At 36.1% G+C, this 24720-nt stretch overlaps 1 protein-coding gene across 3 annotated transcripts in view; it reads right to left on the bottom strand.

The window, feature by feature from the left end:
- The window catches only part of sbf2 (SET binding factor 2), a 288968-nt gene that overhangs the window by 191496 nt on the left and 72752 nt on the right, over positions 1–24720 (bottom strand). For all 3 annotated transcript variants that reach the window (XM_087262128.1, XM_087262129.1, XM_087262130.1), the window contains exon 3: positions 20898–21035. In XM_087262128.1, the coding sequence (XP_087118254.1) occupies positions 20898–21035 (138 nt within the window). The remainder of the gene's footprint in view (positions 1–20897; positions 21036–24720) is intronic.

Below are 24720 nucleotides of genomic sequence, written 5' to 3'. Positions count from 1 at the left end.
CCTGCTGGTCTAACTAACACAGAATTATATATAAATAATTATATACAATTCATATTTGTTAAGCTACAGAAGTCTTGTGCCCAAATGCTTCAAATTCTCTTGAAATGCTCACAAAGTCACATGTCTTTGATAAACTTTGACTCTACTATGGTAAAACTTTGCAATAAGTCCTGAACTGTGGCGCTGCTCAACTATAATCCAGACTTGCAAGTCCTTTGATGCGTGCATTGCGATGTCGAAGTTGAAATGATATATTGTAAAGCCCTTTTTCAATCTGCATTGATCTCAGACTTGTTTACTGCCTGACAAAGGAGGAAAAAAAGAGCAGCAAAGAGCAAAATCCCCAGCTCATCGTCCCCCGGTGGAGATGGACGGATTGTCTGATGGGGGATTGCGGGGATAAGTTTCTTAATTCTTTGTTATTCGCCACTGATAAATATCTGAGTTGAGGAGTTGAGAGAGCGCTGCAAAATAATGCATAAAGATCACACGATTACATGTTCTCAGAGTCACTGATAAAGCCGCAGCTTATGTGGACAAGCTTAGTGTGTATAAAGTGACTCCCGCTCTGTATGCAGGCTCAATCCGGTTTCCTCCAAAAAAACAGATACATCAAATATGATAATGGTCACGAGGTCAGCGCTGCCTTCTTTTCAGCAATGATAACAGGAGCAAATTAAATTAGGGGGTCCCGCATACCTATCGGAGCAAAGCGTGACGGCGTGTTGACAGAGTTAGTGTCGCAAAAGCATGGAGAAAGTTAAGATAAGCGAATAAAGGAGTAACCCATGCTGGGTGTTATGAAACCACAAAGAAAACTAGGAGCAGAATAGAGGTGCAGGTCTATTTATAGAGTCTGCTTTTGGAAATTGGCAAGGTTTTGGGATTTTGTGTGTGTGTATGTGTGTGTGGGTCTTGTCCCAAAAGCTGAGATGCTTTCGGAACTCATCTTGGCTCGCATTACAAGTCGTACTATTAGTGCAAATTGACTCCACGTGAGTATTTGGAAAAATTCAATTTCCTAAATAATCGTGTCCAAAAGATGCAATCGGCGAAAAAACAAATTATATTAATTACACCGTTTTCAACCTAAACTGAGTTTATGAGACAGCGGGAGGATTTAATCGATGATAAATTCGGGCCAAGATGTAGCAGGTCACAAACTGCATATGAAAACATATGTGGGACGGGGTTTGCAGGTAACATCGGTTGCCACTGAATGTACACATTTTAAACGTGAGAGGTACGGTATAATCCTTCATTTAAACCTCACGATGCTGTCAGCCGTGCAAGCGGCAGCTATATGTAACATTTAACACAGATCATTAAAAAGCTGTTTAAGCTATTAAGATGAAATACAAATAATACGTTACAATATAAATGTAGGGCGGGACAATGGATCGCAATGCCGGCTCAGAATCGTGAAGTTTGTCGGCCATCGGCGATGGACGATGCAGTCATCTATCGCCACAACCCTAGGGTGCTGTGTACATTTTTGCGAATCTGAAATATGTTACTTGCAATACACATTTTGTTGAACGTTTCAGATACACATCCAAGTAAGTTAACTTGATTTTATTGCTTTTGTGGAGCTGCGCTTCACTAGACTCGAACCCACTCTGCATCACAAGTACAAAACCGAACAAAGTGAGTTACAGAGCAAATTTACCACACCAAAAAATTGTTGTCTATATAGAGAAAGGGGGGGGGGGAGTGGGGAGTTGTACATAAAGCTCCAAAAAAATACTATATCTGTTGATACTATGTCCCTGTAAATATCATTAGCATGAAAAGGAACAAAAGCTTTTGAAATCACAGAGCCCCATAGCATTCATTTTACAGCAATACTGCAGTCAAACATATGTTAAAGTACATTATTACGGTTTCACAAAAATGTAGGCTAAAGCACATAATTCCTTTGAGTCTGAGTTCACAACCTGAACTGACCTTGTCTTTTCCCCAAAAAAAAAAAAAAAAAAAAAAAACTGATTCCTTACAAAGATTGATCTGCCCGATTCCAGGCTTACTGAAGCACCTCTAAATCATCGTCACAGAAGATCCGAGTCACTATGGTTTGTGGGGCTCTCCAGACCTCTGTTTAACTATTAAATGACCGTGTGTTAGTCAAAACTGCATTCATAAATAGAATATGAATTAATCAGCTTTGGAGGAGAATGTATGACTACAGCTATGTTCAAAGTTTTCTTGAGACAAAACCTTCCATTAAAAAAAAAAAAAACTCTGACAAAAATGCTTCCCTTGCTACAGTTTGAGCCATGGAATTTAAAGGAACCGTTCACCCAAAACTAAAAATTGGTTCATCATTTACCCTACCTTCACTTATTCCAAATCTGTTTAAGTTGAACACAAAACAAGTTATTTTGAAAAAATGTTGGAAACCTGTAAATACTAACTCCTGCAATTTTAGTTTTTTTTTTATACTATGGAAGTCAATGGTTACAGGTTTCTAACATTTTTTAATTACTTATTTTGTGTTCAACAAAAAATAGGAAAACTCGCAAAGGTTTAAAACCACATGAGAGTGACATAACGGTGAGTACATACTTTTTTTTTGGGGGGGGGGGGTGGTGAAATATCCCACAGCACCACAGCAAAACCCTGTCATGGCACGCCCAGTTTCCAGATCTGAACCCCATTGAGAATTTCTGCAATGTGACTAAAAGAAAGTTTTCACTGTGGGTCCCAACAGAAATATGACAGGGTGCACGCCAAGATGCAGAAAACTGCAACTGGAATTTGTGATCTTATTCAAATAAATCTAACTGACCACATACCAACATACCAATTCTACGCTTTAGCTCTTCCCATTATGCCTAACACCACTCATTTTGCGCATTGCGCAGGGGTAGTGATGTCTCAATTCTCTTTAGCTTGAAGGCGTAGGGTTAGGGGGAAGAGGTAGATACCCCATTGAACAGAGATTTTTCAGAACCACACTCGAAACAAAAGGGTAAATCAATTTCCCAGAATACACCAGCCACAACAGCAGGATAGCTGCATCCTAAAGTAAGGAAATACACAAATTATAAAAAAATTTTAAAGCCCTTCACCTTCACACTCTGTTTCAAGGGCCAAGGGGAAGGGGTACAAAAATAAAATTGGGAGTGGGCCTAAACATACAATACAAAAAAAAAGCGCACTTTTTCTGTATATTTATATACAGTTGAAGTCAGAATTATTAGCCCCCCTTTGATTTTTTTTCTTTTTTAAATAATTTCTAAATTATGTTTAACAGAGCACGGAAATTTTTACAGTATGTCTGATAACAATTTTATCAGACATACTGTACTGAAAGTCTTATTTGTTTTATTTCGGCTAGAATAGAAGCAGTTATTAATTTTTTAAACACCATTTTAAGGAAAATATTATTAGCCCCTTTAAGCTATAAACTTCTTCAATACTCTACAGAACAATCCATCATCATACAATAACTTGCCTAATTACCCTAACCTGCCTAGTTAACCTAATTAACCTAGTTAATCCTTTAAATGTCACTTTAAGCTGTATAGAAGTGTCTAGTAAAAATTTCTGTTCGTTAAACAGAAATTGGGGTAAAAAATAAACAGGGGGGCTAATATTTCTGACTTCAACTATGTATTATGCATATTTTGGATAAAAAAAAATATGGGAGAAATTATGTTCAACAAAAAAAATTTTACATACTAAATTGTACTATATTTAAAATTACCAAGTAATATTTATTTAAAAAAAAAACTAAGTTAAACCAAGTGGTTCAAAATAAAGCGTCAAAGTATAAATATATAAAATTTAAATGACAAAATATTTGGGGATGCGCTGTGGAGAAAAAAAAAATTAAATAATAATAAATAAATAAATAAATAAATAAACATATATATATATTTATTTATACACACACACACACACACACACACACACACACACACACACACACACATATATATATAATGAATAATGAATTATTATATGAGTAATATATATATATATATATATATATATATATATATATATATATATATATATATATATATATATATATATATATATATATATCCCTTTATTCATCAGGGGTCGCAACAGTGAAATAAATCGCCAACTTATCCAGCATATGTTTTAAACAGCAGATGCCCTTCCAGCTCCAACCCAGTACTGGGAAACATCCATACACACTCATTTAAACACATACACTATGGCCAGGGCCAGACGGAATCTGCGGACGTTTTTTGCTATTTCTGCAGAGAATTTTGGTAAAAATCTGCGGATTTATGCGGAATTTTTTGGGAGTATCCAGCGGAGTATCATAACTAAAATCTTAATATATGAAATAAAAAGTTATAAAATACTGGATAAAAACTAAATAAATTCAGATTTACACATTTACTCAAGTAAATAAACAGAATTAATGTTGGGCTAAAAAATCTGCAAAAATCTGCGGAATTCTGCGAAAAAATCTGCGGAATTCTGCGAAAAAATCTGCGGAATTCTGCGCGCACAGATTCTGTGTGGGCCTAATTATGGCCCATTTAGTTACTCAATTCACCTATAGCACAGGTGTTCTGTGGGGGAAATCGGAGCACCCAGAGGAAACCAACATGTGGAGAACATGCAAACTCCACACAGAAATGCCAAGTGACTCAGACGGGACACAAACCAGTAACCTTCTTGCTTTCAGGTGACAGTGCTAACCACTGGCCCACCGTGCCTTCTTATACCATAATGTTCAATACATCATTGTGGAATTCTAAAACTGCTATTCATTGCATCAAAATAAAAGATCTCACCATATTTTGTGATTTGTTATGTTTTAATATATGGTCTAAGAGTCTGAAATAAAGAGAATATTATTATAGAAATTAATAAAAACAGGACATGCTAGTGTAAAAAACATACTATAGTATTTTTTTAAACAAAGCCTCCTGTCACTGACCTTTAAAGAGAAAGAGCAATCAGATACATTGCAAATGACATATAAAGGAGGCTTCGTTATCATCCATCGATAAGATGAGCTTTTGGCCTCCCGCTGCTCGCAATCTGCTTCTAATTGTGTGCTTGGAGTCTGCGTCAGGCCTGCGAGCTCATAATGATGCCCACCTCTCGTCTAACCCCCTGCGCTGGAGCCCGTTTCATTTGCTCAGACAGTGAAAACATGCCACAAGATCCACCACGTCTTATCAGTGGGAGCGCAGGATTAAAATACCCCCACTGATGGGAAACACATTTCAAGCTTATTGGGAGGATTTGGTTCAATTATGAGGAAAAATACATTCCAGTGCTGCCTCTTCCAATCTGATAAAAGCAAAAATGCCTGTCTGTGCGTCACCACTTTTACATTAAACGGTGTAGCTTTAGGCAAGTACACAACACCTAAAACACTCGGTCCCTAGTTGTGTTAAAAAACAATGAACACAAAAAACAAGCACATAAGTTATGACCGAGAATTTTATAATCCTCGATGAATATGTAGGATATTGGTATGGATTTAAGTAGCACTAACATAAATAGCCTAAAATGCTTCCAAATGTACTCTAACATCCGCATTTAAAGAGCAGGTCATGTGGTCTTTTAAAGTGGAGCTATTATGCCTCTTTTTACAGGATGTAAAATATGTGTAAAATAAAGCCTCCTTTCCACTGCACACGACAAGCGACAGACCGGAAGTCATTCATTTCCAATGGAGAGTAGTGCGGGAGCTGCGTGGCGTTTCGATCTTCTCCGTATGCTGAAAATTTGGATCCTAATTGAGCTGCGGATCCGTTGAAATATTTGATCTCCTGCGACTAGACCGTATGCGACTGGCCGACCGGATGTGATGTATTCCAGCTTTGTTCAAGCAGGTCCGTGTGCGCGAGATGAGAAATAGGACTTTATTTGGTTATTTTTTTTTTTTATCAAAAAAAGTATATATTAAAAAAAAAACATTTCTATTCATAAATGTAAGTAATAAAGTAATAAAAATGTTGTCTCCATATTTCCTCCAATATTTTTAGTGGTCTGAGTCTCTAGTATTCATTCATTCAACCACAGAGAATTGCTTTTGCACTCCTTTATTTCGGACACTGCGAGAACAGCTTCTTTACTATGGTGCACGTCAGAACTGAAAATTCTGTGCGACTGCCACAAGGGGGCATATTTTGACAGTCGTGTCCAAATGTCGTGTGCAGTGGAAAGCCGGCTTAAGCGTATCTGAAGATTCAGCTCAATGTTTTATGTCTCTTTGAAACTGCCCCATTTAGGCTTTGATGCTAATTGTGGCATTGTGGTGACTGTCGCTTTAAATGTTAATCAGATTGTGCTCTTTTTAAAAGAGGGCGGAGCTACAAACGCCTGCGTGTCTGCATAGTGGCAGATGCAAAAACAAGACTATCATCCTATGCTGAAGAGGGCGAGATCGTCACCAATTGGCGGGGGCTTTTCCTAAAGGAATGTAAATCAAAGTGTTTCTGAAGAGAAGCGTGATTTAAAAACAATAAATAAATACATTTATAGGCTGGCTATATTCGCAGATTGTTGTCACACATCTATGATTAAACCTCTTATAAAAGTGATTATTGTTAAATAGGTCCCCTTTGTAGTGGCCTAATATTGTATAAATGCATATCTAAGATCAGAAAGTACTGTGATTTTCTCAAAACATCTATTTAAATGTCATAATCGTGTTGTAATGATATTGATATGCTTTGTTTGAATCAATTCAGAGCTTAAAAAAATAAAAACACTTTAATGAAAGCAGCTATTCTCACTAGTAACTAAGAAAACACTACCATCTTTTTTTTTTAAAGAAAGCTCCTTTTACATGTCTTCTAGAGTTAACTGATCGAATTAAACAATTTTTAAAGGGAAATTTAGAAAAAATTATCAAACACTAATTATCAAAACATTATTATTCTTTTTTTCTTAATGTTTTTGATCTGATGTCATCCAATTTAATGAATAATGCTAAGCTAAACTGATAGTGACCTTGTCAGAACAAGAAATAGGCTGAATGGTTTCAAAAATGGTTCAAATCAACTGTTTCACTTGAAAATGAGCCAGTTTTATTAGTACGTATTGACCTTATTCTCCACAGACGAGCGGGCGCTGCCATTTGAATCTTTTTGGCACGAGACTTCCGGTCTCATTCACTTCCATTCATTTTTAGACATTAAAAACTGCTCGTTTCGCTGTTTGATGTTGCAAACTGATATTTTCTTGTTATATTATTCTACTTGGTCTGTATAGTCATGCAAACATTTGTTTGTAGAGCAAGTAGTTTGACCGTTTTTTGCTGTTTATTATTCCTTGTCATTTCTCCCATAGGTGACTGAAACAGAAGTTCTAAGACAATAAGGTCAATAAAGTACATATTCTGCATGATGTTAATCTGCATCCTTAATAAACCTACCTACTACATTAATGACTAAGAAAAATTAATGAAGAGAAAATTTATTGAGCCAAAAGTCATGAATAGCTAATGGTCTATTCCAATTCAATAAATCATAAAATTACAACTCTAGGAGACTTGTAAAATGAGCCTTTAAAAAAATAATAATAAAAAAGATGAAGTGTTCCTTTAAGATAACCTGTTTATTAGTAGATATAAAGTACATATTGTGCATCCCTAATAAACCTACTGTAACTACTTTATTAATAACTATTAATGAACAGCAATTTTACAAAGGCAAAAGTCACAAAAGGTAATGGTCCAATACGATTCAATAAATTATGCCAAGCTAAGCTAATAGTGACAGCAAATTTATTGAGGCAAAAGTCCTGAAAGCTAATGGTCCAATCCGATCCAATGAATTATGCTAAGCTAAGCTAATGGTGACGACAAATTTACTGAGGCAAAAGTTATGAAAAAAGCTAATGGTCAAATCCAATTCAATGAATTATGCTAAGTTAAGCTAAGCTAATAGTCACAGCATATTTATTGAGGCAAAAGTCACAAAAGTTAATATTCCAATGCCATTGAATGAATTATGCTAAGCTAAACTAATAGTGAGAGCAAATTTATTGAGGCAAAAGTCATTAAAAGCTAATGGTCCAATCCAATTCTATGAATTATGCTAAGCTAATATAATTGCGACAATAAATTAATAGGGCAAAAGTCATGAAAAAGCTAATGGTCCAATCTGATTCAATGAATTATGCTAAGCTAAGATAATAGTAACAGCAAATTTATTAAGGCAAAAATCACAAGAGCTAATGGTCCAATCTGATTCAAAGAATTATGCTGAGATAAACTAATAGTGACAGCAAATTCAGAGGCAAAAGTCATGAAAAAGCTAATGGTCCAATCCGATTGAATAAATTATGGTAAGCTAAGCTAAAAGCGACAGCAAATTTATTGAGGCAAAAGCCATGAAAAAGCTTATGGTCCAATCTGATTAAATGAATAATGCTAAGCTAAGCTAATAGTAACAGCAAATTGATTAAGGCAAATATCACAAGAGCTAATGGTCCAATCTGGTTCAATGAATTATGCTAAGCTAAGCTAAAAGTGACAGCAAATTTAGAGGCAAAAGTCACCGTTTATGGTTTTTAACTACAAAATTTGTACCTTAAAACAAAGTGAGACCGAAACCCAATTTTATTAACGTGTAATGTGCATGACAACACACAAGGTATTGGGAATCATATATGCTAATTTCTCTAGAGACCTCATAGCATCCAGGCACTCCTAAATAAATCAGGGTAAAAAAAAAAAGAGTCCCAGCTTAAGATTATGTCCTATCATGGCCATTTGATGAAAGAAGACACCCATCATTAGGAACCTCTGGATAAGAGTATCAAACACAAACAGAGAAGCTGAGACAGAAGCAGACAGATCTCTGGAGAAATTAGCTAGCGATTAAGAACAATGCTTCAGTATTAATGTGCCCGATGACACTGCGAAGTACTCTTCATGGGTGGCCTTCTCTCTTAATCTCCCACGAGTCTCAGTAGTAAAGGACGCAACACAAATAAAGAAGATTAACAGTCTCAATGAGAAAGAGAGAGACAGAAAGCGACAGAGAGACAGTGGACGCATATTTGACTCCAGCTGGGGGTCATCAAAGACATGACGAATTCCCATTCCTGCCAAACAGTTTTGTAACTTTCTGGAAGCACCAGCATCTAAATGGCAAAGAATTCCTGCTTTTATTGACTATTCAATTACACTTTTTTTTGTAATCATGCCATGGGCTTGTTTATTTGTATTGAGTCCAGTAAAGCAACAGGAAGTTGACAGTAAGTCTGCATGCTTGTGCTCATGTAGACGCTTGTGGTAAACCGGCTGATTCATAGTGAATCTGCTAAAGAAAAGTAATTAACCTTAGAGGCATTTAAACAGTTAGTAGTCTGCTTAACAAATTAGCGTGATTCACAGCGTTAAAATGCTTTGTTCTGGTCATGATGACCACCACATCCTGACTGATGAATTTGGTTAATTACATGAAATGCCACACTGCCGGTACTAGGATGCCAGTCTCAATAGATCAGGAATGCCAGGATGTGATAAACCGGTTTTCCTGCTGATTCTTAGGTCATTTCCACAGGTGTATGCAGCAAAAAATGTCGGTTTCCACACAATTTCTCCATATCGTGTCAACAAAAATGAATTAAGTTGACTTAAGTTACTAGATTGAACCCCTCTATGGCATGAGGTTTTTTTTTAGGAGGAAAAAAAATATTATACCCTATTTTTCGGGTGCTTGGGGGTCCCTTATAAATAAATAAATCAATCATAAAATGTGCTCTGTTTGAATGGGGAAACATCAAATTCTCCAAAATTGCTTGCCAAGTTTACGATTTAATTTCATCACCAATAAAACTCCCGGTTGAAACACGTCACGAAGATGCTATGCCCTGACGTGTGAGGTAAAGTTAGTTATTTTCCCTACCCAAAGATGAGGCTGAAAGGAGTCAGTGGTTGAAGTTTATTTTTGCAAAAATACCTCAGCCTTGTGCTGTGCTCTAGTCATTTTTCTGACAAGTGCTTTAGAAATCTACTCGCTTACAACGGAGGATTCGTCGGCTGTTTGTTAAAGAAAGGATCAGAAAAGACTATTGATGACTTTGTCAGAGCTTGACAGGAATTTTCCAGTACACAGTTCATGTTTCTTTCTCCATTTCACAAGCGTAAGTGCAATTAAAATGGTTACATCTTTGTTTTCTCTAGCTTGCAAATTATGTATTTAATTGTGTTTTGTTACTTGTCATAGCTCCACGTGGTTTGTACTATATCTGGGTAACTCTATATTCTCATTTCGTGCCTAAATTCATATTGAGAACGCGGCACGTACCACTTTGTTTACGGATTTAAATGCGTTTTTGTGAGCTCGCGATACACTGCCGTTGTTGCTGCTATGGCCACCGTCAGCTGTTCCTACACACATGCGCCAGTCAAGATTTAAAGTAGTTTAGCTTTTGCCACTTTGAAATTATGTAAGTTTTCCCGGAGAAATAATAAAACGGGAGGGTGGCGGGAGATCTGAAATACGGGAGACTCTAGTTGGCAGGTACTCAACTCTGTACTCATTTCTGTTGGCAGGTATGCTCACACATACACTGCACTCTGACTACTTCAAAACTGTTGATAAGTCGTGCTGGGCATTTCTCTCTGTCTCAAGCTAAAGGCAGTCAACCAATTACAACAGAACCCCTAAGAAGGGGTTTGGGAACAAATGAATCACTGAGCGAATCATATGGGAGTCGTTGAGATAATTGAGTAAAAATAAATGCACATTATAAGACAATGACAGTGTTTTTTGATCTTGCATGCATATCAGCTTGTTGTTGGAGACCCTAAAAAAATATGACCCCTTTTATTGCATCAGAGAGTTATTTTACATTTTGTAAAAACTGGCACAATAGGTCCCCCCTATATAAGTAGTTGAATAATCAAGCAGCAAGTGTTACTTGATGATACTTGTAAGTGCCTCATAATGAACCTTTAAAAAATGCTGTTGGGGAGTAGCTAGCTACAAGCAGCTCAGCTGTTTTTTGTTGTTGTTTTTTTTTTCAGTAGCTTGAGGGTAGCTCGGCTATGTTTAATGCAATGTAACTTTTTTCAGTAGCTCTCTATTTTTCCAGCAAGTAGCGGAGTAGTTTGACAACATTCCATTTAGTGAACCTGCATTGGTCTGAAGTAGCGCACCGTCGTCGTAAGAACACACAATACATTAGTGTACTGTAAATCACACATATTTTTAACACTGTATAAACACAATTAAGTTGCACAAAGTGCTTTTTTAAGATGAACATAAAAGACAACTTTTCCAGAGATGGGTTGCGGCTGGAAGGGCATCCACTGCGTAAAAACTTGCTGGATAAGTTGGCGGTTCATTCCGCTGTGGCGACCCCAGATTAATAAAGGGACTAAGCCGACAAGAAAATGAATGAATGAATAAAAGACAAGACATCACACCCAAAGAATAAATAGTCAAAAGTAAGTTAAGCAAAAAACACAATTTAAGATATTATTGAGAGTAAATACATTTTTAGGTTGGATCTAAAAATAGCCAGAGTCTGCTCTGTTCTAATAGTTAGTGGCAACTTATAACACAGGTTCGATCCCCCTTTAACTTAGATCTAGTTTTTAATTTGCAGCAAGACAAATGGGAGGAGTGGCTTTATTGCCTCACAAATGTTTCACTTTGGTCGAATCTTGGTTTGCAAATTTCTAAACAAAACCATCTGTAAGAAACCATGGAAGTGTAAGATACTGTGGCAACAAATAGCAGTCAAAGCTGAGCTACTGACCCTACTCTGCGATGTGGAAGTCAGCTAATTTCTGCGATTGTTTTAGAACTTTCAACTCAGTTGCCAATGAGAGAAATGACAAGGAATAATAAACAGCAGAAAACGAATAAACTATTTACTCTACAAACAAGTGTGTTCATGACTTCCACATCAAAAGAAGAAGAATATAATAAGACATTATCAGTTTGCAACATGAAGCAGCATTACAAGCTGTATTTCATGTTTAAGAATCAATAAATGAAAGCGGAAGTGTCAAGCCCAAAAACAATTCCAATGGCTGTTCTTATATAAAGAATAAGGTCAATACCAAACCCAGAATTGGTGCAAACTAAACCGAAACTTAACTGGATAGTCAGCTGATCTGGCTTCATGTTACAGGAACCAGAGATTAAATTCAAAACCTTTAAGGACCTGTTTTAAGACTCCTTCCATATATTTTAAGACCTCATCGCCACTTTGGGTTTCAACTAGTAACATTGATTGGCGACTTGAATGTACATTTTATTTAGCAAACACTGATTGTAAGAAAGCGCAACTAAAAAGGCTTAGCTTGTGATAACTCCTTTTGAAAGTGATTTAATTCAAAAGGGTGGGAATAAAGCACAACACAACTATTTACCTGACTATGTTCAGAGGAAAATAAAGCAATAAAAAACTTTATGTGGGGCTTTAGCAAACTCTAAACGAATTAATATAACTTTAGACTCCCATTCAATACAGCTCAACACATTCATATATAACGACACTGATCTTGATTTTTTCATGCGATTTTCTGATTCCATATTTTAGAAATTCAGAAAACAGAAAACTTCAGCATTTTGCTAAAACTTAAGCATATAACTATATATTACATAATCGAACATTCAATAAAATGTAATGCCCTGTTAAAAGACCTTAAAGGTTCAGTAAGTAAGTTTGACACCCAGTGGTTGAACTACACTGAAAAAAAATTTTCAAAGATGATTCCTTGGATTTACCCAATTTTTTTTACGTTAAGTAGTTCTAAACAATTTATTTGTGTTGAATTTAAACAAACAAATTAAGTTGAACATTATTAAACTTAATTTGTTTGTTTAAATTCAACACAAATAAATTGTTTGCAACAGTTCTGCATGCAACACTTTTTTCAGTGAGGTATTGCACTTCTGTATCAAAACACATTTTCACTCAGCTCCTCCTCTAACGAGTCCACGCAAGTGCAGGTTGCTAGACTGACATAAGTGTGCCAGACTATCGAGTCTAAAAGCTAATTTGAGGGTAATTCGTTTTCTAACTAAAAGTAATGCCACATGATAGAAGGAATATTTTCCAAATTAAAGGAGTTTTTGTCCAAACAATCACCTGAAATTTCTATTTTAGAATCAGCTACTATTTTTCACAGGTGAACAACAGGAAAAGCAATGATCACCTCAGGTACACCTTATGTGCTTTATTCAATGTTAAATGCTAATAATGTGAGTTTGAATGTCATTTTACATGACACTTATTGTAATACTACTGAAAGCAGCAGCAGATAGTTCACCTCAGAACTTGAAAATAATCAATATTGAACTTTAGAACTGTGACTCAGTGCAAGCCAACAAATATCAGTGAGTCAGCATCTACATTTAATAATGTTAAAGAGGTTTAATATATATTAGAGTATAAACCTTACCATTTCGCTGAAGTGCAGTGAGTGCACTATTCTGTGCTTCTGAATGGCTGTACTTACATTTCTTTGGTGTTTTTTCTGGTGCAAACAGTCAAATTGCTTATCACTGCATGCCTTGTGTTGTCAGGACTAATGATTACATTTGTAATATTTATATTATTTGCTAATTAATAATCTGATGTGGAACTCTGAATCTGCATCTCATTTCAGGGCTGCTACGGTCCACCGGAGGTGGCATTTCGGTCACGGATGCATACTTTGAGAGCCTTCCAGACTAAATGAAGGAAATACACTGTTTTACACCAAGGCAACCCGGAGTGCTGAAATATAATTGGCTAAACTGGCATTGGGCGGGTTAAATGCAGTTGCGTTGCCAGGGGGGCTTAAGCCCCTGATGTATTGTCAAAAGCTCCATATCTTCTGAAATATGTTGCACTTAAAAAAACAGATTGTATAACATTTATTTTGTTATCCAAGTACTTAAAATTACAACATAGGCTACATCACGTGCATTCCACTTAATGCAGCTTTTGTGCGGGGTTTTTAAATAGTCAGCTGTTCAGAAGTACCTGTTTCTACCAACAGGTGGGAGTGGGACTGTTGTCAAATGTCAAGTGTTTAAAGAAAATCCCGCCACTGCACTGTCATCATTCAGTCATTATTTTGAGGAGCTGAAGCTGATGAGGTACTAATAACACAACTGTTTGGGCAAACTGAATAGTTCTAACTACTGATGAAGCTTAGCATTTGTTTTCAAAGTATAACATGTGTGTAGTTTTGTTGAAATAAAATAACTGCAATTAATAAAATGGCCATCATATTGATGTAAATACATGCAAATTATTTAGAAAAGTATGGAATTATTATGGGAATTATGTTTAATGAATGATAAATGATGTTTATGTTAATGATTCCATATTAGGGATTTGCTGGAATGTTCTACTACTTTTGTGAGGCATATATGGAATGTCTGCTTAAGAGCGCCCTGATTTCAGTATTGTTTATCAGATAAACAAGAATGTTCACTTAGCAAGTTTCCTAAATATCTGCAAACATATTATGGTATTTTATGCTTTAGAGGAGTCAAAATCTTACATACAGCATCTTTAAATTTCTCTAAATTGATTTTTCAACTGGGCGAGGCAGTGGTGCAGTAGGTAGTGCTGTCACCTCACAGCAAAAAGGTCGCTGACTCGCTGGTTCGAACGTCGACTCAGTTGGCGTTTCTGTGTGGAGTTTGCATGTTCTCCCTGCCTTTGCGTGGGTTTCCTCCGGGTGCTCCGGTTTCCCCCACAGTCCAAAGACATGCGGTACAGGTGAATTGGGTAGGCTAAATTGTCAGTAGTGTGTGAGTGTGTGTGTGTGAATGTGTGTGTGGATGTTTCTCAGAGGGAATCCGCTGCGTAAAAACTTGCTGGATAAGTTGGCGGTTCATTCCGCTGTGACAACCCCAGATTAATAAAAGGACTAAGCTGACAAGAAAATGAATGAATGAATAAATGATTCATCAACTTTTAATACTTTTTAAGACGCTGCAAACACCCTATCCTGTACAGACCCCTGATATGCAAATTCTCATGATTATTTAGACAACTTATGAATATTAAATATCTTTATCATTATTTATTAACTCAAACGTCTAAGATTGTAACAGTTGGACAAACGCTGCAACAAAACATGGGTCACTGACTGAACCATCTATTCCTGATTCCTGAAAAAAAATCCTCCAAAACTATCTAAGTGCTGCCACGGACTTCCAGCCACAGGAAGTAATAAAAGCGCCAATGTAAACAATAGAGGCTACGCACCTTCAGCGCTTGGCCCCAAATAAACCCAAACTGCTTTGGCTAAGAGTAGGGTTGAACAACTGCGGTCACTGAAATCTATGTGTGCCATCAGACACATGGTGGATATAATGAGAATATTCTGGTGTTCCATTAGACCTAGCAAGCAGGATGTAGCGTTAACACTGACGTTACATGTTCTGTGATGCCATAAGTAGATGACTGGCAAAAAAGACGATGACAATATAATCGCACTTGACAATCAAAATGGTCCAAGCAGTTGGACTAGACAGCGGTTTACCTCAAAAGTTAATGAAATGTTTGAAGCCTATTATACTGATCTTAGCAAGGCGCATTACATTAATTGGAGCCAGTTCTGGAAGAAATACACATGGCTATGTGCAGAACTTGGGAACAGCTAGGAAAATATATACTACATATGGAATCTGTACTATCTATTGTTATATTTCAAAATATTATTTAAAATTCAGTGTACATGTTTTAATAATTGATTATGGTTTATATTATTTTTGTGTGCTGTGTGATATGTATATTTCTGTAACTCTGTCCTATGTCTTGTGGGTTTGTGTGGGTCCTAATGCCCCAATATAGTACAGTAAAGGGGACTCTATAGTAAGCGCCGTCTTTTGGATGAGACGTTTAACTGAGTTCCTGACTATCTGTGGTTGTTAAAAATCCCAGGATGTCCTCGAAAAAAAGAGTAGGGGTTTATGATTTGACCTGGACTGCCTGGTAGAAGAGATATTGTATCTCGATGGGACATTCTTGGTTAAATAAGTAAACAATAGTCAATTTTTACATCCTAACTCAAACGTTTTATCATTTTCAATAAGATACTCATTTTTAAAACTTCACTCCAGGAGTGAAACTTGGCCTGTGTCCTTGTAGCACCCTGGTGCACCTTAGAAACCTTCGGAAAACATAAGTCCATTAATCAACATACCCACAGGCAAATATTCATTGGCTTGGATCAGCCAAACAATTGAAATAAATGAATTCGGCTAACCAAATCTACTGAAGAATGAAGTTAAATATGTGATTTTTGTCCTACACATAGATACATTAGAGACAGGCCTCACTGCTGTTTATTTATTCCAAAAGGAAGAGCATCTAATTTTCAACAGCCTGAAACTGAACCTCTATTATGAACTGGTTTGTCACATTAGAAAGGAAAGTAATGGCATTTAAACACACTATTTCAGTTGTGCTCAACTAGTTCACTTGTTTCGAACAGTTGCCAGATTTGCAGAGCTAGTTTAGAGATTTCAATAAAGGTTCATAGAAAATCCCATAGTCTACATTGACTTTTTGAATTTCAGGCTACACTTGAAAGAAATTAATTTTTGGTGTAGTCAAATCCAATAAATTTTCTCTCAGAAATTATTAATTGTAATATTAAGTTATTATCTAGGATAACTAGAATTTTAGTAAATATTTAATAATTACACAATTACTTCATGTAATAAATGAAATGAGTGGAAAGAGTTAAATATTAATATTAATTTACTTAATTTAAATTTTAAAAATGTTCTTATCATCATAATATCAGGTACATTTTATTAATAGAAATTTCCCAATGGATATGTAGGGATTGAATTAAGAGGAGAATAGTTTGCAAATAAAAGCAATCTTAGATGTTTAAATTTAAGAGAAAGACTTAAAGTTAAAGTTTAATCTTCATTAGTTTGAAAATTAGAAGAGTTTTGAGTATGTTTTTTTGTTTTTGTTTTAAGGTTACCACCTTCCAGAGGAGTGCGTTGGGTCCTGGAATTTTTATTATCAGGAATAATGTTTGAGGCTTTACTCAGAGAGCCATAGCTGTGCTAACACAAGATCTGAGATCAGTAAAAGTACATTTGCTCTTGCGTTCAATTTACTAAAAATAAAGTAATATAACACATTTCAAGTGAAAATGCATGTCTTAATTAAACCAAATTAAAAGTTACACCAAACGAACTAATTTGAAACTAATACGATTATTTAAATTGATAAAAGCAATGTTACTTCTGCTAAAACAAGAACTTGACATTAATTGGTTCATTTAAGTAAATAAAAACTCAAAAAATAAAGATAATCAATTAACTTTTACTTTATTCGTTTTGGATAGTTAGGTTAAACATTAAATAAACATTAAGTTCATTGTACTTATATAAAGTAGTAAAATTTACTTGAAATTTGTTCGAGCAAATTGTAACAAGGATTTTTTAAGTAAATCTTAAGAGTAATTTTTTTCAGTGTATGTTCGCATCCAGTTAAAACGCCAGTGGATAATATTTTAGAACATTTGGTTTAATTCAAGAGTGCATGGGTGTTTCCCAACACTGGGTTGAGGCTGGAAGGGCATCCGCTGTATAAAACATATGCCAGAGTGATTGGTGATTCATTCTGTGAACCCTGATGAATCAGAGATTAAGCCGAAGGATAGTGAGTGAGTTAGTGGTTTACAGTAGTTCATAATGTCTTGCAGTGAAGCACATGCTGTATTTCTGGTTAGTTTAACCTATACTAACCAAACAGCATTGTGTGATCCGCAACGGTTTAGTTCTAATTCTCTGAAAGTTAATTTGCAGAGTTACTAAGTGTATGGCCCCTAAAATCTGTTCAGATTTATAAAGCTGTATAATGCCTTTAAACTATTCATGCCCTGGAATGGCCAGCTGAAGCTTGATGCTTATATTATCAAAAGGGTAGTTTCGATACCAATACTAGTATTGGAAAAACGATACTGCAAAAATTCTGGCATTGGTAAGGGCGAGTATTTAAAACCATAAACCGATACGATGCCATCTTTTTAAATGCCCGCTAGTTTTGCTTAACACTGCAAAGCCAGAGTCATTTCTTCTTTGATGCTTAGAAAGAACAGTTATATATACATAAGTTTTATATATATATATATATATATATATATATATATATATATATATATATATATATATATATATATATATATATATATAAGTTATATATATATAAGTTATATATATATATATATATATATATATATATATATATATATATATATATATATAGTTACTATATATACACTATATAGTATACTATATATATAGTTCTCTATTACTTAAGTATTTTATTTTATCTACATAGTGGTTCAACTTTAAAATACTGAGATATGTGAAACCACAAAGGTCTATTTAAATTGAGCATAAGGTACTGTTGCATTTTAAAAATGTATAAGCTGAAGTGCCACACAATATAATAATATTACTGCTGAGAGTGATAATAAAAATATCAGATAATAAAAGTACTCTACTTCACTGTATGTATTTGTTCATATCTTATTAATGGATAAGTCTGAAGAACGCCGTAAGTGTATTCTGTCAATTTATATAGAGCTAGTAGTATACAAAACTGTTTCTACAGATACACAATGAAGCATCGGTTCAGTACTCGATATTGGCCGATACCCTGAGCTCATCGGAATTGGGAAGGGAACAAGTGTATCGGAACGTCCCTAATAACCAACACTAACTGTACCAATACAGTAGATTGCCTCAGTCAAAAACACAAACTTAAAAGAGATGTTTTGGCTCCTCAACACTTCTGAAACGTCTTAAAACAGTCCAGGAAAACTGCTCAAAAGTCATTCCTCTCACACTGTGGGTCAACTGCAAATCTTTTACAGGAGCTGTTTTTCGAGACTCATAATCATTGGAATCAGCTGGGACTGGATCCCTGTTGGGTGCTGGGCAGAAGTCAGAAATTACAGCTGCATTCTTCACATAGCTCTCTTCCACCTCCAACTCTTTGAGGTTCTCCTTCTGCTCTTCTACTTTCCTTCCTGGCCCATCGTTGTTGCATCCATCACAGAAACGTTCTCTAACTGGCTGTGTTCATTCTTGGAAATACAGCTTTTCTTAAAACAATAGCCTTCGTCTTAAAAAATACCACTTTTCACAAAACAATAGTCTTTCAGATATGTTGAAAAACTCTTTCTGAGGTCTTATCGTTAAAAAGGCTAAACGGTTTCATTAGAACTGTATCTCTGATATATTCAATTCAATATATATGGATTGTTTGTTTTGGCAAGCTAGCATTAGCATCTATAAAAAAGTAATTAACAAGAATACTTTACTTCTGGGATGAATTTAGCACATTGGATACAATGTTGCATTAAATTGCTCAATTCCATTAAAATTTTCACCCCACATATATTTACAATGTGCTTTGAAACAACAAAGTTGACCAATGGGCAAACAGTTGAATATAACAGAATTATTATTTAAGAATTATTAGCCCCCCTTTGAAATGTTTTTTTCTTTTTTAAATATTTTCCAAATTATGTTGAACAGAGCAAGGAAATTTTTACAATATGTCTGATAATATTCTTTCTTCAGGAGAAAGTCTTATTTGTATTATTTCGGCTAGAATAAAATCAGTTTTTAATTTTTTTTAAAAAACATTTTTAAGTCAAAATTTTTAATCCCTTTAAACTAAATTTTTTTCGATAGTCAACAGAACAAACCATGCCTAAATACCCTAACCTGCTTAGTTACCCTAATTAACCTAGTTAAGCCTTTAAATGTCACTTTAAGTTGTATAGAAGTTTCTTGTAAAAATATTTAGTAAAATATTATCTACTGTCATCATGGCAAAGATAAAATAAATCAGTGATTAGAACAGTGATTAAAACTATTATGATTAGAAATGTGTTTAAAAAAAATCCGCTCTCTGTTAAACAGAAATTTGTGGGGGGCAGGGGGGGGGCAAACGGAGCTAATAATTCTGACTTTAACTGTGGATGGATAGATGGTGTTACGTTTCACGTATGTTTTGTGTTATTTTTGTTGTTTTCTGCTTTGCGCTCTTCTCTCTTCTCTCTCTCTCTCTCTCTCTCTCTCTCTTGTTGTGGTCCTATCCTGTTTCAGGTGTGCTACCATTGGTCGAGTGAGCCGTCATTCACCTTCGTCACTTAATCGGCGCGCCAATAAGGATCAGGTCCGCGCAGTATAAAACCGGTGCGCTTGCGCTGTTCAGGAGGAGCGCTTGGCCTGCCAATCTCCTCACTTGTGTCCGCCGGACTGTTTATTTGTTTGTTCCGCTTGATTCGTTTGCGAGTGCTGTGTTCTAGTTTTCTCTCTGTTGATATTGATTTATCAGCTAAACTTGTGCTGCTCTTGTTAATGTATAGTGAGATTTTGAACGATCTTTATGAGAATTGGATTACCTGAGATCTTGTTTTGCTAATGGCTAACAGTGTGTACTTTACGAGGATTCTAGTATTTCGAGCAGCTTAGTATAATTTTGTATTAGTTAGTTATTGGAGGCGTTGCCACATGTGTAATTATGTTTGGGAGTTATGAAGTTTAGTTAAGCTACGTGCTGAAGACTACTGTTTTGTTTCTGCATTTTTCTTTGATCAGTCAGTTTAGTGGGTTGGGGTTTAGTTAGTTCGTTTTGTTATATTTATTTCTTTGTTTTGGCAACACTCCTATTTTTCTTTAATTAATTCAATTATTTAAAATTACATTTATCTTCCATCTCATATTCATTGTTTGACATTATCCATTAATAAATACTTACTTGCAGTGGCAACCTTTGATGAATAAGGGGGGGGGGGGGGTTTATATAATACAGAAATACCTGAATTACTCATGATTTTTAGGTCAGAAAAACAAGAAGGGGAAAAAAAATACTGTACACCAGCAGGAATGCCTGGACCTCTAGACCTTGCAATAAAAATCTGGCCTCAGTCTCACCTGCAGGTTGACCTCAGCTTCAAAGAAGGTCAGACAGGAGCAGAAGTGTCGTTCTGAGTCGATGTCTGTCAGCACCACTGTGAAGAACGTAGGCGGCTTCCTCTCCCGGGACAGCCTCCATCCACCAGGCTGGCAGAACTGTAGGAGAACAAACAAAATATCATCAGACTTGACTCTACACGCATGACCAGAACATTCAGTCAGCGTGAATACAACCAGTCAATTCTGGTTACCATAAGAGGTGACATCACAGGAATTGAAAGCGAGGTTGTTGAAGACATTGATTGTTTTGACAGAGCTTACTGGAATGCAGTATGAGGCTGTTATGAGACGTCAGAGCGCAAATGGGCCACTGTGTGATCATATGCAGGACGTGCCACTTCAGATAGTACATCCTCTCATCAGAAGGCAGGAAACCCTCAGTGCCCTTCCAAAAGCCCCTTTAAAGCTATTGTTATGCAGAAAACCCCAATAATTAAATCTGGACAATATCCTACAGCATTAAAGCAGCTGTAGCACACAGCCACATTTGTGCCTCAGTAAAATTCAACACAGTTTCTGAGCATAATAGTTTCAATAACTTATTTCTAATAACCGATTTCTTTTATCTTTGTCATGAAGACTGTGAATATTATTTTAGTAGATATTTTTCAAGATGCTAGTATTCAGCTTAAGTGACATTTAAAGACTTAGTTAGGTTAATTATGAAAGTTAGGGTACAACGATGTACAACGATGTACAACGATGGTTTGTTCTCTAGACAATCAAAAACAAATACTGCTTAAAGGGGCTAATAATATTGACCTTAAAAGGATTTAAAAAATAAATAAAAGCTGTGTTTATTCTAGCCGAAAAAAAACAAAACAAATAAGACTTTCTCCAGAAGAAAAAATATTATCAGACATACTGCGAAAATTTCCTTGCTCTGTAAAACATAATTTAGGAAACATTTGAAAAAGAAAAACATAAGAGGGCGAATAATTTTGACTTCATCTGTATCAGCTTCAAATGTATTTTTGCACTTCAGAGGCATCAAGGGCCACAACAAACCAAGCTAAAGACCATCTTTAACACTACTTTTTACGGTATGACAACGTCAGTCATGGCCATAGTCAAACTCGTGTTAAGTAGTGGTGTAATGCTGTGTACACACCAGACAAGCGTGGATAAATCGCGCTAGTCGCGTGTAAATAGACGTGTGAACATTTAGAGTTTACTCGCTTCATTTGTGTGTCAAATCAGTTTTATTTACACATCAAATTCAGTTCACAACAAATGCTGATTTGCGTCATGGGCAGAGCTTCTGTCTGCCCGGTGTCTCTAGCTATAACTGTGTTTATGTGCTTTATGAAGGCTGAAAAACAGCTTTGATTCGTTTGGAGCCGTGTCTGAGTCTACTAGATCCTTTTAGCGGTGCACCCAGCTCTGTGAGCTTATAAACTCCTCCAGAAACTTAACCTGGATAATGGATGACGGATGATGGAAGCTTTCAGCGATGCTTCTGACTGAGACGAGCCCAGTTTAATCAACTGTTGTCGGTGTCGGCAGGAGAATTTTCCCTCAAGATACCAACAACAGGCGCTACGTCATAATCACACCCCTTTAAGAGCAAGCTCCTGATTGGTTGACACGGTGTGAATGTCTGCTGAAGTTCAGATTTTCGAACTCGAGTGATTCACGCGAAACATACGATACACACGTTAAGCGTGTCAATTGCGCAAAAGTTTAACTAGCGCTGCACGTAAATATCGTAATTCGCACCGCAGGATGCCTATTTGCATTTTTGCATTGACTTAACATGTAAATCACTCGCGCTTGATGCTTCTTCCGCGTCTGGTGCGAATGCAGCATAAGGAATTACAAATCTCACTGTTCAGATAACAATACGGTTTTTGAGTCATGGATCGGACCATTTTTCGGATCAGCAAAAAAGGGAGCAGACAAATGTCAGTTGCTTTCCATTTATACACAAATATTACTGCAAAAACCATTGGTTTTTAACAAACATAATTTAGAACCTGTCATTTAATAAAAATAAAAATCAAGAAAGGAGCTGCTGAGAAAAGGGAAAATATTCAATACGAAAAATGATCTTTGCTGCTGTTACTGATAATGCTAAATATAGAAATCTAACATCTTCTACAAAACATCATATTTATTTTTAATTCTTGATTCAAAAATTCACACATCAAACCTCATGTTTCATTATAGGTGGATCATTTTTGAAAACCTATTCAGTGACATAATTTTGATGGTTGTTTGTCGCCACCTATTGGCTATGCCATGTAATTGCTACAACATTCACCAGCGTCAAGTTCCATTAAACAGCTTTTTTAGGGGGTTTTACCTTTATTGATAGGACATTGGACATGTACAGACAGGAAAGTGTGAGGAGCAGAGATAGGAGAAGGATCGGCGAAAGACCTTGAGCCAAGAATCGAACTTTGGTCGCTGTGAGAATCTCAATGCTATGTGTCGACGCACCAACCACTAGGCTACTGGCGTCAACAGGCGATTTTAATCATAACCATAAACATCAATGGTTATATCTGAACTATAAACTGTTTTCCCAGTACTTCTGTCTTATTTAATTGTTTGTAACTAACTAAAAAAAGTGTAAAAACTGAATCCCCATTGATCAAACAGAGATTTGAATGCAGCGCTTCGAAGGATTAATAAACATATGCAAATCATTATCATTTATGTTATGCAGGTTTGAATTGAGATCACGATTTTTTAATGTTTAATCGTGCAGCTTTACACTGAATGCATAACTATAGGCTGAACAAACAGTAAGACGCTAACACTAACCTAACAAAGCATTTAGGTAGGTCTCACCACAACTTTTTCTGTCATCATTATATTTTACAGAGAAGCCAAAATGCTTTCATACACGTAATTTGAATGACGCGGTAGGCGATCTCTCTGCAGGTCACATGCGTTCCGAACTGTGGGTTGTGATCCATAAATGACAAAGTCAAGACAACATATGTTTGTATATTCCTATAACTTATTTTAACAAGTTAATCAAGTTACAACTAAAGTTATACAAAGTGTAGGCTGTCGGAAACTTTTGTCCTAGAGCACCATCCACCAATCAGAGCCTTCTTCCTGAGCTCCTTCAAATGTTCTTAAATATTAAACTCAAGTTAATATTTATTGTGAAATACCCTCCCTATCCCATGTGGGATTGCAGTCCAGTTGATCAGGCAGACATGTCTGGTTTATTTTACCACAGTAGTTTTATGTCTGGATGTTATGAGTTGTACTGACCACGTGCAAAACACTTCAGGCTGAGGCTTGGGTTTTGTAGTATTTGAACGAATGCCAGACCCCAGGCTCTTTAGCTAAGAGCTTCTGGCCACTCGAATAATAACAGCCTCAGGAACGAGGGAATATTGAAGTAGATTAAACATAATAATACACAAGCCCTCCTCCAAAATCATAGACCCAGTCATATTAGATAGAAGTCAAAATAAAAGCTTTGAAACACAGTACGTTCAGCAGATTTATGTCAAATTTACTAGATCTGATGTCCATTTTTGGGATGCGTCCCACTTCGGAAAGACACGTACACGCTCTCATTATTTGTTTATCTGGACGTGAGTGGGAATTTATCACATATTTTCATAATATTCTGTAATTTTCCTGGAACCTGTTCCAATCTGACAAGGAAAAGAAGGAGCATTCCACTCTTCCGTCTTGGTCTACCAGCGTTCCAGATTTCCTGCCTGCTATTGTGGCTGCAGTCGGATGCTGCTAACATCCTGGTTCAAACCCGGAGGCCAATCTGTATCACGCTCTGTCTTTCATTTTCTCTGTG

Source organism: Danio rerio, chromosome 7, assembly GCF_052040795.2.
Source record: "Danio rerio strain M-AB ecotype USA chromosome 7, GRCz13ab, whole genome shotgun sequence".
Taxonomy (NCBI): Eukaryota; Metazoa; Chordata; class Actinopteri; order Cypriniformes; family Danionidae; genus Danio; species Danio rerio.
The sequence above is the reverse complement of the archived record's forward strand: the minus strand, read 5'-3'. Positions and strand labels throughout refer to the sequence as shown.